The 15,397-nt window shown below is 35.6% G+C and overlaps 1 protein-coding gene across 1 annotated transcript; it reads right to left on the bottom strand.

The window, feature by feature from the left end:
• Positions 1-1,234: 1,234 nt before the first annotated feature.
• Positions 1,235-14,973, bottom strand: LOC141685799 (uncharacterized). Its single transcript, XM_074490884.1, has 3 exons — positions 14,649-14,973; positions 2,754-3,506; positions 1,235-2,106 (listed from the first exon to the last, which is right to left on the bottom strand). Exons 1-3 carry the CDS (start codon positions 14,971-14,973, stop codon positions 1,235-1,237), a joined length of 1,950 nt encoding a protein of 649 aa, XP_074346985.1.
• Positions 14,974-15,397: the final 424 nt, after the last annotated feature.

Raw genomic sequence — 15,397 nt, 5'->3', positions numbered from 1 at the left:
TAGGGCTTCCACCGCTAACATTCTGTGATGCAGTCTTTTCTAATTGCTTTTATTTTTTTGGTGCCATTCTTTCGTCTTCCTTTAATCTGAAAAATAAGCTAATATTTAACAGATTAGAACAACTACACAGTTCATGGTATAATGCCTAAAAGATATGCAGGAAATTAAGAAAAATTCTCATTTAATTATCAAGAAAAATTACAGATAGATAATTCCAAGTAACTAATGAAACAGAAAAATAGAGATCACACTAAAACTATCATCGACAACTAAAAATAAGGAGAATACAATAAAACTACATTGAAGCAAGTTGTCTAAACAGATAGCTAGACTCCTATAACTTTTTGACCCAAATACCCCTCAACATTTTCTTTTTTATTGCTAACACTTGTATCATCAATGTTAGTAGGGTCACATGTAGGGATATTAGAACATAATGGGGGAAGGTTCCAGGAGGTGTCTTCAGGAGCATCTTCATTGTAAACATCATGATATTCTTAAGTTTTCGCCGATAACACAATGGACCAATTAGCATCAATTGGATCCTTAATATAAAATACTTGGTTGACTTGGTCAACAAAGAGGTCAACAGAGACATATTTTTCCTTTTTGTGACCTGGTCGATTGAAGTTCACAAGGGTGAAACCAAGATCATCGGACTTGACACCTTTGTCACTTGCTTTCCATGTACATAAAAACAGATGGGCCTTGAATGCATGGTAATCTAATTCCCATATTTCCCTGATCACCCCATAAAATGTTAAATCACTCTCTATGGGATTCATGTCCTTAGCACTACAGACTTGGACTGTCCTCGCAACTACTGACACACCACTATTCTGAACTACCCTTGCATTATCTCGATCCTTTGTGTGGTATCGGACCCCTTCAACAGCATAACTTTCTTAAGTCAACACTGAAAATAAAGGCTTCCCAGCCAACCATCTTATAGTTTCAGATACGGCTTCCGCATTCTCCCTCATTTCTATACTGACCTACATGTAAATTATTGATGCATATAAGTGGATATAAATTAAAAAGCACGACTTATAGGAAATAAAAATAAAAGAAAAAGAATGTAAACCAACTTTTTGTTCAAACCAATCGGCAAATTGTCCCTTGATAAATCCCTTCCAAATAGTTTTTATGCAACCTGAAATTAATTACATCAGATTCGACTAAACTATACGAAATACAACTTTAACACTTATATGTATACTTATTTATGTTTTACTTAAATAACATATGGTTCCACTTCAGAATTATTAAGAAGAACTGAAAGATGAGCCTCATCTCGTTCTTTTTCCGCCACTGACTTCATAGTCACACCACCGATTGGACCAGAAATTTTTTCTTCATCTTTCTGAAGACCAGCTGTTCTACCACCCCCGCTAAAGAACTCACTACAAAACTCTATTGACTCTTCTTTGAGGTAACCTTTAGCTATAAAACCTTCCGGATATAATCGGTTTCTTACATAACTCTTCAATATTTTATAGAATAATTCAAATGGAAACATCCATCTATAATAAACTGGTCCACATAATCGCAGTTCCCTTACTAAGTGGACCATAAGATGTATCATAACATCAAAAAATGATGGAGGGAATATCTTCTCTAACTCACACAAGGTCAAAATCACATCTGATTGTAATTTACTCAACTTCGACACGTCTACAACTTTGTTGCACAGAGAATTGAGGAAAAAACACAATCTTATGATACTAACCCTAACATTTTTCGGAAGCACTGAACGAATGCAAAAGGGTAGTAATTGTTGGAGAAGGATATGGCAGTCATGGGACTTTAAACCATACAACTTTGTATCAATCATCGATACACAGTTTCTGATATTTGAAGCATGTACGTAAGGAAGTTTCATGCCGTACAATGATGACAACATTGTTTGTTTTTCTTTCCTAGAGAGAGTATAAGGGGCAGGAGGTAAGTATGTTCTTTTCTCACCTACTTCTGGAGCTAAATCAGCCCTTAGTCCCATGTCAACCAAATCAAGACGTGAGGCAAGGATGTCTTTACTCTTGAATTTCATGTGTAGAAGTGTCCCAAGTACGTTATCACACACGTTTTTTTCGACGTGCATGACATCTAAACAATGTCGAACATGGTGAAACTTCCAATACTCTAACTCAAAAAAAACCGATTGGTTTTTCCATGGAGACACCACCTTTTTTGACTTCCCCCCTTCCCAAAACTGAACCTAAGTTGCTGTTATTGCCCCAACACTTCATCTCTGCTAAGTGGTTCAGGTGCACAACCTAATTCTTTTTCTCCATTGAAAGCTGCCCTTTGCCTCCTATACGGATGATAAAGATCTAAATAATGACGATATCCTTGGTAGCTCATTTTTCTACTATGACTTAGATATTTAGCCACGGTCTGATCATTGCATACTGGACAAGCCTTATAACCCTTATTAATGCACCCTGACAAATTTCCATATCCTAAGAAGTCATTTATTGTCCACATCAAGATTGCCCTTGAAGTGAAAAAGGATTTGGTATGGGCATCGTACACGTTTGGTTCACCTTCCTCCCATAATTTTTTTAAATCATCGATCAATGGCTGGAGATATACGTCAATGTCATTACCAGACTCTTGTGGACCAGAAATTAAAATTGTTAACATCATATACTTCCTCTTCATGCATAACCATGGAGGAAGATTATAAGTTACTAACATAACTGGCTAGCAGCTGTATCGATTGTTTAATCCATTATTATGTGGATTTATACCATCGGCCGCTAATCCTAAACGTATATTTCTTGCCTCGCTACCAAACTCAGGACACCTACAATCTACATTTCTCCAAGAAGGAGAATCAGAGGGGTGACGCATCTTTCCATCTTTGGATCGATTATTTGCATGCCAACTTATTAATTCAGCAGTAGACGAAGATTTAAACATTCGTTTAAATCTGGGGATTATCAGAAAATACCACATAACCTTAGCTGGCACATTAACCCTAACTTGACCATCTTTCCCAACTTTCCAGCGAGAGAGATGGCATTTGGGACACTCAGAAGAAGACTCAAGAACTGGACCCCTGTATAATACACGGTCATTTGGACAAGCATGGAATTTAATATACTCAAGTCCTAAATCAGTCAAGGTTTTCTTGGCTTCATACATATTAGGCGGAAGCAGATTATCTTTAGGAAGAATCGATCCAATTGATTGAAGTAGATCAGTAAAAGCTTTATCGCTTACTCCAAACCTAGCCTTCCAGTTATGTAATTTTAAGACTGACTCTAGTTTAGTACACTCACTTCCCTCAAACAGAGGTTGTTCCGCATCAGCAACAAACCGCTTAAAGTTATCTGACTCTTTATCGCAATCTTCCCTATTATAGGCTGCTTCATACACATTAAATATTTCTGAAATTGGTATGGGCTTCGAGGGAGGACAAGTACTACCAACAGATGACCTAGTACTATTAACATGTTTTTCTCCATGCCAAATCCATTCAAAATTTCCTAAATTAAAACCTGATTCATACAGATGACCTCTGATTATATTCACAGAAAACTTTTTGAAGTTAGAGCAGTGTGCACAAGGACAAGGAATTTTCTTCAGGTTTTTAGCATTTTCCTCGGCAAATATCAAGAAGTTCTCAACACCAATTTCATATTATAGAGAATCTCTATCAGCTGTTATCCAAGACTTATCTATTTAAAACCACCTGGTATGTCATTAAAAATTCAGTATAATTATAGTGATTAAGTTTTATGTATGATGGCTTATATTTATTTTATAAGTCTTTAATTTTAAGTGTGACAACCACACATAGGGCATACTATACACGACATAAGAAAACTGAGAATTCATATTATACATAATCATATTGTACATTTGATTATAATATGAATTGATTTGTAATGCATTACGTAATTCATATTATATATTTGATTATAGTACTAGTACTATAAAATTAACTAGTCATTCAATACATAATGTATAATCACTATAAAATTAACAATATTTGTTAGGTCCCAATGTGTTTGTAGAAGGGGGGGTTGAATACAAACAGTACCGAATAATCGAATAAATGCGGAATAAAGAATGTGAAAAAAAATTCAAGTTAAATAATAATATTATTAAACTTGAAAGGTGTTACAACAACTGTATCGATTATAAGGAATTAATCTCAAATTAATTATCACAAATTTAGAATTAATTCGACATGAACTTTTTCTATTTTTGCAATAATTAGAATCAAATGCTAAACGCGATTTGAGATTAAGTTCTAGGGATTTTGATCCGCTAGATTGTTACACAAGAACAACATAAAGATTTCTAGTGGTTTGGATTTAACTTTACAAACTAGAAATTTGATCTTGAAATTAGCAGAGAAGATGAAATATTTGTTCTGCTTCTTTTTCTTTTTGTTCTCGAGTTCTGTTGTGTTGTGTCTTTTTGTTAAATGGCTGCTTCTGTCTTTTTAATCAATCAACAGAATGGAATGAACTGGAATGACATTCCTGAGCTCGGCAAGACAATCCCAACAGCTAGCAAGACTTTCGGTAGGACTATTAAATGAACTAGCAAGACTATTAGAATGAACTAGCAAGACTATCCTCCTCCCAGTGCAACTTTCGGCAAGACAATTATTTGTACTAGCATGACTTTCGGTATGACTATCAATTGTCATACCGATTGTCATATTAGTACAATCAGATTGTCTTGTTGAATTTAAATAGATTTTAATCCAATTTAAATTCTGAAAATCCTTAATATTAATTCTGAATTAATTAATTAATTAATTCAATTAATCAATAAATCAATCTTTGCAGATATAATTTATTTTCTTAATTAAATTATATGACTTAATTAATTAATAGAGAATTAATACTAATCTTGAGCAGCAACCATTCTTCTGAAAATCTTCTGAAAATCACTGTCAATTATGAATCAATTCCACCAGTTCAATGTTGACACTCGATGTACTGTCTGGTTCATGAGTGACTAACTTCCGTGACGTTTCTTCAAGCCTTGACCTTGATACTCTTGATTTTCTTCAGACTAAATCCTTGTAATTAATTGATACCCTGACGAGATCTCTGTCACTTGATTAAATCCACAATCTTGATTTATATCACTGAGGCATGATCAATTTCTTGAACTTCTTCCAGTGAATTAATTCCTCAAGTCTGTAGATGAACCTTGTCTCTGAATCCTTTGACAGATATTACTTTGCGAGATCTCTTTGACGGTAGATCCACTATTTACTTATTACATTCTTATTTGAGTTAAATCCTCGAATGTACAAATAGGCTATGGCATGTGCCTTACAATCTCCCCCTATTTGTTTGTTAGACAATAACACACAAATACCTAGAGGATACCTCAACTAACAAATAAGAAAAAGATATAAACAGAAATGCAAAGTAAATAGCAGAAAAGTTCTGGATAACATTTAACCTTTTACAGATTCCAAATAGATGTTCCTCTAGACTGAACATATCTTCAAGTAGTTTCATCTTCTTTTGTACAACCACATTTCCTGTTGAGAAGCACATATCTCTCTTGCTTCTCCCCCTATGAGAATCAACTGATTAAAGAAGATCACCTTCATTTACCACCTCTCCCGTACAATAGGATCCGCAGATAAAAACCAATGGTACTCTCCTTTTGAAAACAGCTTCTTCCCTTACTAGAAAATCACCTTGTGTTTACCACCTCTCCCGTACAATAGGATCCGTAGTTACAAACAACAATGATGTGGTGTAGTGTACATATGTAGGATCTTTTTCTTCCTCCCTGCTATTTCTCCCCCTTAGTTGAGGAATCCTCCAAACTATTACTTAAGCTTTTATCTCCCCCTTAAAGAAGGAATGTATGCCGTCGTCTGAAGATGTTCTCATATTTCACTTGGTTGAAAAAGAAATAACAAGTAGTTTCTGTTTCTTCCTCACTATGAGTGTGTGATTCCGTTTTAGTGTACCTCACATGTGTTTCACTCTTCTCTCCACTCGTGTTTACACTCATTCTCACAAGTGTATCACTCTTCTCTCATAGCTCCATAAATCAGCTGTACCTGCAAGGAAAATCACCTTAGCCATCCTAAAGGAGGTCACAGGTGGTGCAATGGGAGTTCACAAATCCCCATCCTTGTTAAACTCGTCAGATGAATCTGAGTCATAATTTACAAGTTGCTAGTTTCCTTTTTAGGGTTCCAGATTTGAATTCTGGGAAGGTAAACAATGATCCAACGAATTTAGCATAAAGATCAAAGTTCCCTTCTAATGTCTGTGAAGACATTTCCTTGTGACTCATCAGGTAATATATGAATCATTGTCAACAAGTTGCCGATCTGCACCTATGTCAGATCCACTATCCGTAGATGCATCCAGGGGATTTAAGCCTGGGGAGGTAGACACTGACCACTGACATATGGCTTTTGGATCAGTATCCTCTCCTAACACCTGTAAAGGCAATTGGTCCATTAACGAACCTTGAACAATCGAATCTGACCTTAAAATGGTCAAAACTCTTGTTTCCGTCAACTCATCCTTTGTGTGTGTAACCTTTCCTTGTGCATCAAGAATTGTTTATGTTTGAAGTGGTGATACTACATCGGATACCCTGGCCGACAGGCAAATTTCAATAGACGCACCCTGTTGAGAGAATGAATCTAGTAACTGTTTTTATGCCTTTTCAGCCATTACATCTTTTTGAGAAGATGTATGGGGGCTAGCAGTTGTCTCGGTTTAAATACTACTCATCTATGTAGGAGAAAGAGCTACTGGGTTGACTACAGAACCTTCCTTATGTGGTGCACTAAGGCACTATCTCCCTCACGCTCATTCATACTACATTTAGTGGTCAGAGAGTGTTGGTTGGTTCTGTTTCTGTGTTTGTCTTTACAGTCTGGGATAGATGTTGTGGGTTTTCAACCTCATGACTGTGAATGAAAGAAAGTCATTGGAGACTGAACCTGTATCACAGAACATATGGTAATAGAGAGAAAAAATGTACTTAAGATCTATAATGAATGAAAATTATACATTTAATCTTTTGAGAGAAATGATGTACAATAGTGATTTCAAAGGATTTTACATGAAATAAAAAATCACTAATGTAGAAAGAAGTTTGATTTTCTCCTAAAACTGTTTGCACATATAAAACAATATGTTTGTGCCTAGTGATAAGAGAGTTATTAATATGACGACTCTACTAGTTCATATTAAACTGTAACTTCAGGTAGAGTGTCATACCATGTTCTTGACGATTGCTTGAGTAGTACACTAGTTCATACCAACCTGAAGTGAGATTGTGAAGAAGAGATTGCATAGTCTAATAGATCTGCAGCTGCAAAGTCCATGAACTGTGGTGCATTGACTTCCTCTTTTGACTCACCAACCAGAAGTACACTTGTACACATCTTACCAGAGTCCAATTCCAAGTATAATGTGCATCAGGTGCCTGATATGTCGTAATATTCTCAAGTCTCGTCACTGGTGCTATATGTTAGATACTGCTTCCTGATAATAACCTAGCACAATATACAAATTTACAATGATAACATTCCCAGCTTGCAAACAACCATATCCCTCAGATAAACCTTTGTTGTTATCTCCAAAGGTAACCAGGGGCCAGCTTCCTCAATCACATTTGATAGCAGGGCTCTATCTCCGGTCATATGTCTTGATGATCCACTGTCAAGAATCCACACTACCGGTTACACCTGTTTAATGCCCTGCACTACAAATGGATTAGACCTTCTTCGGAACCCAAACTTGGTTGGGCCCGGCATACTTGTAGAATTGTCCTTTGTCAGGAAAAACAACATTTTTAACTTTAATGGTCTCAACTTTCTCAATGACTGAACATTTGACCTTGTAAACAGCCTTAACAAATTTCTGTTTAAGCTTAGGCACAAATGTCTCCTTTTTAGCCTTAAAAGGACTAGCAGTCTTAGATCTATCATGCTTCTTGTTATTCACATGCTGACGAGGAGTAGTCTTATCATTAGAAACATGCTTAACATTAAAATAAGCATACATCATATTAAAAGCACAAGACATACAATTAGAAACACCACATACTTTATGAGAGATATTAATAGCAGGCAATTTATGCATGGTAGACATGGCATTTTTGTTATCCAACTCATGTGTGTCTGAGTTAGTCTTAGTTGCTTTCACAACTTTGACTGGAACTTTCGACACACTTGGCTTGGAAACAACCTTCTCATTAGCATGATCTTCAGCACGTATTACTTCTTGAATAACAGAAGAGGTCGCATCAAATGGTTCAGCAATTGATGCTTTATAGAGGGGTTCATCAACACCCTTAAGCACATGTGGTACTTCCCTCCCTTTAGCACAGACATGAGGAGGGGAGTTTATGCCTAATTCTCCAATAGCAGCATTGTAATCATAACCTATTCCAGATGTTTGATTAACAACTTGCATACTGTAGAACTCTTTAGCCTTCAAAAAAGAATTGAAGTAGGCTCTAACCTTAGTCTCAAGACCGGTGATCTTATCTTTGAGAATAGTTTCGAGTTGTCTATAACAGTCAACTCTATTCTCTAGAAAATATACTTGTTCTTTTAACTTGTCTTGATTAATGTGCACAAGTCTTAATTCATTGACCTCTTTCTCAAGATCTTTGATCTGCTGACTTAACAGTTCATTATCACGACGAGCACAATCTAAGGAACCTCCTAGATGATAAACTAATTCAGCATCAGTAAATTTTACCTCTTTTCTTGATGATGAAGCTTTTCCATCAATAGCCATAAGAGCAAGATTCTCATCTTCTTCATCTTCACTATCAGTATCATCCCAGCTTCTTCCCTTTGCCTGGTAAGCCCTTTCAGAGTTACTCTTCTGATTTGAATCATAAGAGTTCTTCCTTACTTGCTTTGGCTTCCTGCATTCTGTGGCAAAGTGTCTCAACTCATTACAGTTATAGCATCTAATGGTGCTCCGATCAACCATCCCTGTTTTGTATCCACCACTACTGGTGTTAGAGAATGAAGATCCACCTGTCTGGAATCTGTTGTAGTTGGACTTGTACTTGAACTTGGGATTTCTCTTGAATCTGACATTGGAGAATCTCTTGACAATTTGGGCCATTGACTCATCTTCCAATTGCTCCAGCTCTTCCAAGGAATAAAAATCATCACTGGATTGATTTGTAGTAGGAGGATCATATTCTGCTACTATCACATTTTCCTCAGCCTTGGAAAACTGTACCATTCTCTCCGACTGTTGAGATTGTTGTTGTTGTTGACCTTCAGCTACAAGAGCAGTAGATGTGCTGACCATTCTACTTTCCCGTAGACTTCCTTTTGCTGAATCTGCTCCAACTCATAGGTTTTCAACACACCATAGAGTCTATCCAAAGAAATTTCACTCAGATCTCTAGCTTCTCTAATGGCAGTGATTCTATGTTCAAGATGAGTTGGCAGTGTTAAAAGGAACTTTTTGTTGACCTCCATGATTGAATAATATTTCCCATTTATGTTTAGGTTGTTGATCAACGCATTGTACCTCTCAAACACTTCAGTAATTCCTTCTCCTGGATTTGATTTAAAATGTTCATACTCAGAGGTTAGGATCTCCAACTTGTTCTCCCTAACTTCCTCTGTACCTTCATTAATCACCTCAATAGTTTCCCAGATGTGTTTGGAATTTTTACAGTTCATCACATGTCTGTTCATCAAGGGATCGAGGGAATCAACTAAAATTAACTGAAGGCTGGCATCCAATGAAGCTTCTTCTTTTTCAGCAGGAGAAAAATCCTCAGGCTCTTTTGGATAGGTTCTAGCTTTGGTAATCACAACATCATCTACTATCACCTCTGGTTCGATAACCATTGGAGTTGTTGAACCCTTCTTTAACAAGTTCAGATATTTGGGATTTGCAACTTGTAAAAACAAGAGCATCTTCTTCTTCCACATGATATAATTTTCTTTATCAAATAGTGGAATTTTAACGGTTCCAACTTTTTGTGAAGTCATTATGAATTTTTGAATAAATAAAAATTCAAGGAGTTAAAAAATCACAAAAGTCTAGGATCTTGATTTGTTCGTTAATCAGAAGGCTCTGATACCAATTGTTAGGTCCCAATGTGTTTGTAGAAGGGGGGGTTGAATGCAAACAGTACCGAATAATCGAATAAATGTGGAATAAAAAATGTGAAAAAAAATTCAAGTTAAATAATAATATTATTAAACTTGAAAGGTGTTACAACAACTGTATCGATTACAAGGAATTAATCTCAAATTAATTATCACAAATTTAGAATTAATTCGACATGAACTTTTTCTATTTTTACAATAATTAGAATCAAATGCTAAACGCGATTTGAGATTAACTTCTAGGGATTTTGATCCGCTAGATTGTTACACAAGAACAAGATAAAGATTTCTAGTGGTTTGGATTTAACTTTACAAACTAGAAATTTGATCTTGAAATTAGCAGAGAAGATGAAATATTTGTTCTGCTTCTTTTTCTTTTTGTTCTCGAGTTCTGTTGTGTTGTGTCTTTTTGTTGAATGGCTGCTTCTGTCTTTTTAATCAATCAACAGAATGGAATGAACTGGAATGACAATCCTGAGCTCAGCAAGACAATCCCAACAGCTAGCAAGACTTTCGGTAGGACTATCAAATGAACTAGCAAGACTATCAGAATGAACTAGCAAGACTATCCTCCTCCCAGTGCAACTTTCGGCAAGACAATTATTTGTACTAGCATGACTTTCGGTATGACTATCAATTGTCATACCGATTGTCATATTAGTACAATCAGATTGTCTTGTTGAATTTAAATAGATTTTAATCCAATTTAAATTCTGAAAATCCTTAATATTAATTCTGAATTAATTAATCATTTAATTCAATTAATCAATAAATTAATCTTTACAGATATAATTTATTTTCTTATTTAAATTATATGACTTAATTAATTAATAGAGAATTAATACTAATCTTGAGCAGCAACCATTCTTCTGAAAATCTTCTGAAAATCACTGTCAATTATGAATCAATTCCACCACTTCAATGTTGACACTCGATGTACTGTCTGGTTCATGAGTGACTAACTTCCGTGACGTTTCTTCAAGCCTTGACCTTGATACTCTTGATTTTCTTCAGACTAAATCCTTGTAATTAATTGATACCCTGACGAAATCTCTGTCACTTGATTAAATCCACAATCTTGATTTATATCACTGAGGCATGATCAATTTCTTGAACTTCTTCCAGTGAATTGATTCCCCAAGTCTGTAGATGAACCTTGTCTCTGAATCTTTTGACATATATTACTTTGCGAGATCTCTTTGACGGTAGATCCACTATTTACTTATTACATTCTTATTTGAGTTAAATCCTCGAATGTACAAATAGGCTATGGCATGTGCCTTACAATATTTAATCCTAATATATATTTAATCAAAGTAAGATAGAGTCAGATCACAGATGCAGATTTACAAATATCACAAAATGTGCATACGAAAGTGTAGTAAAAGCTTACTATATTGACCTATCGCCACCTATCTTATAAACATTTTACGTGCACCTTAAAGTTATCAAAACTTTAAGATATAAGCAACTACAGAGCACATAGAGATGCGTAAAGAAGAACCAACTACAGAGCATAGTAATCTGTCTTTGCTGATAAATTACCGCTTAGAGAAGAACTGACAACAGAGCACATAGATAAAAAAACAATATCAAAACTAACAAAACAAATCAAATGTATAAGCGTACATTATCAAAATTGTTAACATTCTCATACAAACTATTTATTATGCAAAAATCTATAGTACAGAACTGAAATTTAGCACATTCATAGAGAATTATAAGCGTACCTAAAGAGATGATCAGTCAAGAACACAAAAGGACTTAATCTAAGCAAGAAATGTCTGTAAAAATCCACATGAAAAATAAGGTTCGTACAATGACTTTCCATATTGCGTCTTAACTTTAAAATCTCAACCTACAACAATTTATAAAAAATTTTAAAAAATAAACTAAATTAAACAAAGTTAGAAAATGAAACTCACTAATGATCGGAAAGTGAAACAGAGCCCTATTGTCCTACAAAAACAAGTCAAAAATTACAAAAGTACAAACAAATGAAAACCTAATTTACAAAAATAAAAAAATGAACAAAATTACAAAAGTATAGACAAAAACACCCAAATTACCTTAAACTTTAAATCTTTTTCTCAAATTAGATCCTGCATACAACAAATTAAAAAGCATTAGGAACTTCAAAAGACATTGAATTAATAAAAAGTTTAGGGTTTCGAATTAAAAAACCCCAATTTATAAAATTAGGGTTTCAAATTCAAAAACCCTTAACTTATAAAAATGGTCTTCATGCAGAGAAGACCAGTTCGATTCTTACTCTTACTCTTGAAGAAGGGACCAGAGAGAAGCTTAACAGAGAGATTGTGACTAGTTGAGAGACATGTGACAGGAGTTCAGAGAGATTGTGAGTGGAGAGAGAGATTGTGAACGGAGTTCAGAGAGATTGTGAGCGGAGAGAGAGGTTCGAGAGAGAGAGAGAGGTTCGAGGGAGAGAGAGTGGTTCGAGAGAGAATGAGGAGAGAGAGTGATTCGAGAGAGAGAGAGTAGTTTTCAGTTTTTATTTTTTATTTTTTAGTTTTCAGTTTTATTTTAAGTGAGGAATGGGGGGAACAAAAAATTGGTTAAGGGGGGAAGATTTTGGGATGGGGAAAATTTTTGAACAAAAACGAAACAAAATTTTGACTAGGGGAAAAATAAAGGTGGGCGCGAATTTTTTTTTTGGTGAAGTTTAGACATCGGTTTAATAATAGCCGATGTCTTCGAACAACAAAGACATCACAAAAACACGGGGTGATGTCATTAAAGCTTTTAACATCAGTGGCACTGTCAACCGATGTCTAATGTATGATGTTTATTGACATTTTTCTTGTAGTGACTGTGGCACTGTCAACCGATGTCTAATGTGTGATGTCTATTGACATTTTTCTTGTAGTGACTGTTCCCAATTATGTGGTTTTAGTTACGCTAGTGTTAAAAAATTATGCTAGGCTATAAAGGTAACGCATTTGTATCAGAGAGGATAAGGCATTGATACATATATTGATTGATGAATGATTTGTCAACAAGTTAAAATGTTGCAACTTTCGTCTAACTGGTTGGTTGAAGTTAAAGTCAAATTTTTCAAAATAGATTGCCGACTCAATTGGAGAAATAACTTGTTATAAATAAGAATAATGGTGATTTGATTCTGACCCAGGGCACTATTTTTAAAATGTCTTGGCTAAAAGCATCAACACTATAGCTATTGGCCTTCATACTTGAGATATTAGCAGGACTCAACTGCTGCGGACATGGCCAGACTCAATTGCTGCAGAAGTCTCTACCTTCTTTTCATAATTAATACACCTTCAGAAACTGTTACTAAGTTGGTCTCCTGTGTTCCAAAGAGCAATGTAAATCCAGCGCAATGGTAAGACATGTATACTGACCACAATCGATGCCCGACTAAAAGTGAGAGGTAGACCACGTATAGTGACCAGAGTCGATGCCCGACTAGAAGTGCCCATTTTGTTCTGCTCCAGTTGACCCTTTCCGGTCTCTATTTGATAAGCTTGTCTTGGCGATGTACATTTTCAAACACTTCAGCTGCGGATAAGAAAAGCACCTGCAGCTCTGCTCTTCGACTACTTTATTATTACAGTATTCATCATTTGATGAAGTGGATGGATGCAAGAAGAATGGATCGATGTCCCAACTTAGATGGAACAAAATGCCTTCAAATTCCCAAGATAAAGACCGACAAGCTAGTGTCGATTGAATTTAAAGTACAAAATACTTTGGTTCTTTACATGCATTCATTGTTCCATTCCATTCTTATCATCCTTTAGAACTTAAACCCTTTATTTGAGAAGGATTGCTACATTCACGACTCACCATACACATTTTCCTATACTAATAAATTTTAACTCACTCGGTTTTATTCTAATCTTCCTTGTAACCTCTGTTGTTTTCCACCAACCAAACAAAACATAGGTTTCTAATTCTCTATCTTAATTTACCTCGTTAAAGAAACTAGACCAATAACACAATATGCGAATCAAATAGTAAGGACTTTTTGGACATTGAAATCATCGTGATAATAAATTAGATCGCAGAACATAGCTTTAATCTGCATAACCAAAAAGGTAGGTTCTGTTAAATTTTGTTTATCGGGGCTAGAGGATCTATAACCCCATTAAGTCAATAACTATTACAAATTTTGAAACGGCTTTGTACATAAAAGTACGAATTTTAACGTCGTATACATCGCCTATTTTACCGAATTAAAAGCAAACAAGTACTTTCAATTACGTATGGGCTAATACAACCGTAAAAGTCTTAGCATGCTCACGGATTCAATAATATGATGAAACAAATTTAGGTCAATGTCTGACTGAATGTGAAATCCCTTAAGGAAATGAATAATGAATGATGAGCCAGCATCAAAAAATATTAATAGCTATCATTTTAAAGTATCCCATGTACCCACAAAATAAAAGTAGATACTAGGGTAATTCGCTGAGTTAAATATGCTTAATATTTGGTAAAAGCCCGCCCCTCTTTGCCACCTCCTTTATGAGTAGGACAAACAAAATATGCTTGCCCACCCCACGAGCAAGCTCAAGCATCAAGGCAACCACCTCTTCCACTAGCTCCACATGCGCTTCCACCTTCTCTTTCAGATACTTCAACTCTTCTTCCAGCTCTTCCTTCACTTTCTTCATGTTGTTAATTGTCTCTTCGTGATGATTACAACCGTCCGCGTCACTCTTAGCGTCACTGTCAGCGTCACTGTCAACATCACTAAACACATTAGCGTCCTCAGAAATAGTCCCCTCATCTTTGCTCAATTCAACCCCTGTCGTTAAGGGCCTTGGGTCTAAAGGCTGGTTGGAGGCGGGAAGAGCCACAGTTATGTCCTCGGTCATTTTTTGGGAGATGAGTCACCCTTGATAGGCCTCTTGGATGCCTCCATTGACTCCTTTCCGGATGGTAACTTATACACCATTAATGCTTGATCTGCACAGAAACGTTCAGGTAAAGAGAACATTGAGGAAGTAAAAGGGGTAGCTCAATTTATTCCACACGTCAGATTATACTCAGTCCACATTATATATTTGACAAGACTATTAATATAAGCAAAAAAACATGACACTAACCAGAAAATTGGATATATGATGTTATATCAATAGGAAACATTAATCATCCAACTCGACAATCAGCACGACAATAAAAGGACAATCACTTAACAAAGAAATGTCTTTCACAGGTATAAATAATCAACACGATACATAACTGAGATAAACATGCAAATGTAACAGCACAAATATGCATGTAACAGCATAAATACTG

Source organism: Apium graveolens, chromosome 9 (genome assembly GCF_009905375.1).
Source record: "Apium graveolens cultivar Ventura chromosome 9, ASM990537v1, whole genome shotgun sequence".
NCBI lineage: Eukaryota > Viridiplantae > Streptophyta > Magnoliopsida > Apiales > Apiaceae > Apium > Apium graveolens.
The sequence above is the reverse complement of the archived record's forward strand: the minus strand, read 5'-3'. Positions and strand labels throughout refer to the sequence as shown.

Bases quoted from the DNA above. Each gene is read 5' to 3' on its own strand.
- LOC141685799 (XM_074490884.1), bottom strand. From the start codon at position 14,973: ATGACCGAGGACATAACTGTGGCTCTTCCCGCCTCCAACCAGCCTTTA. The intron at 3,507-14,648 runs GCAAGCATATTT...TGTATGAATCAG, and splicing joins TGAGCTTGCTCGTGGGGTGG to GTTTTAATTTAGGAAATTTT. The intron at 2,107-2,753 runs GTATAAATCCAC...GACATTGTTTAG, and splicing joins TTTAGGATTAGCGGCCGATG to ATGTCATGCACGTCGAAAAA.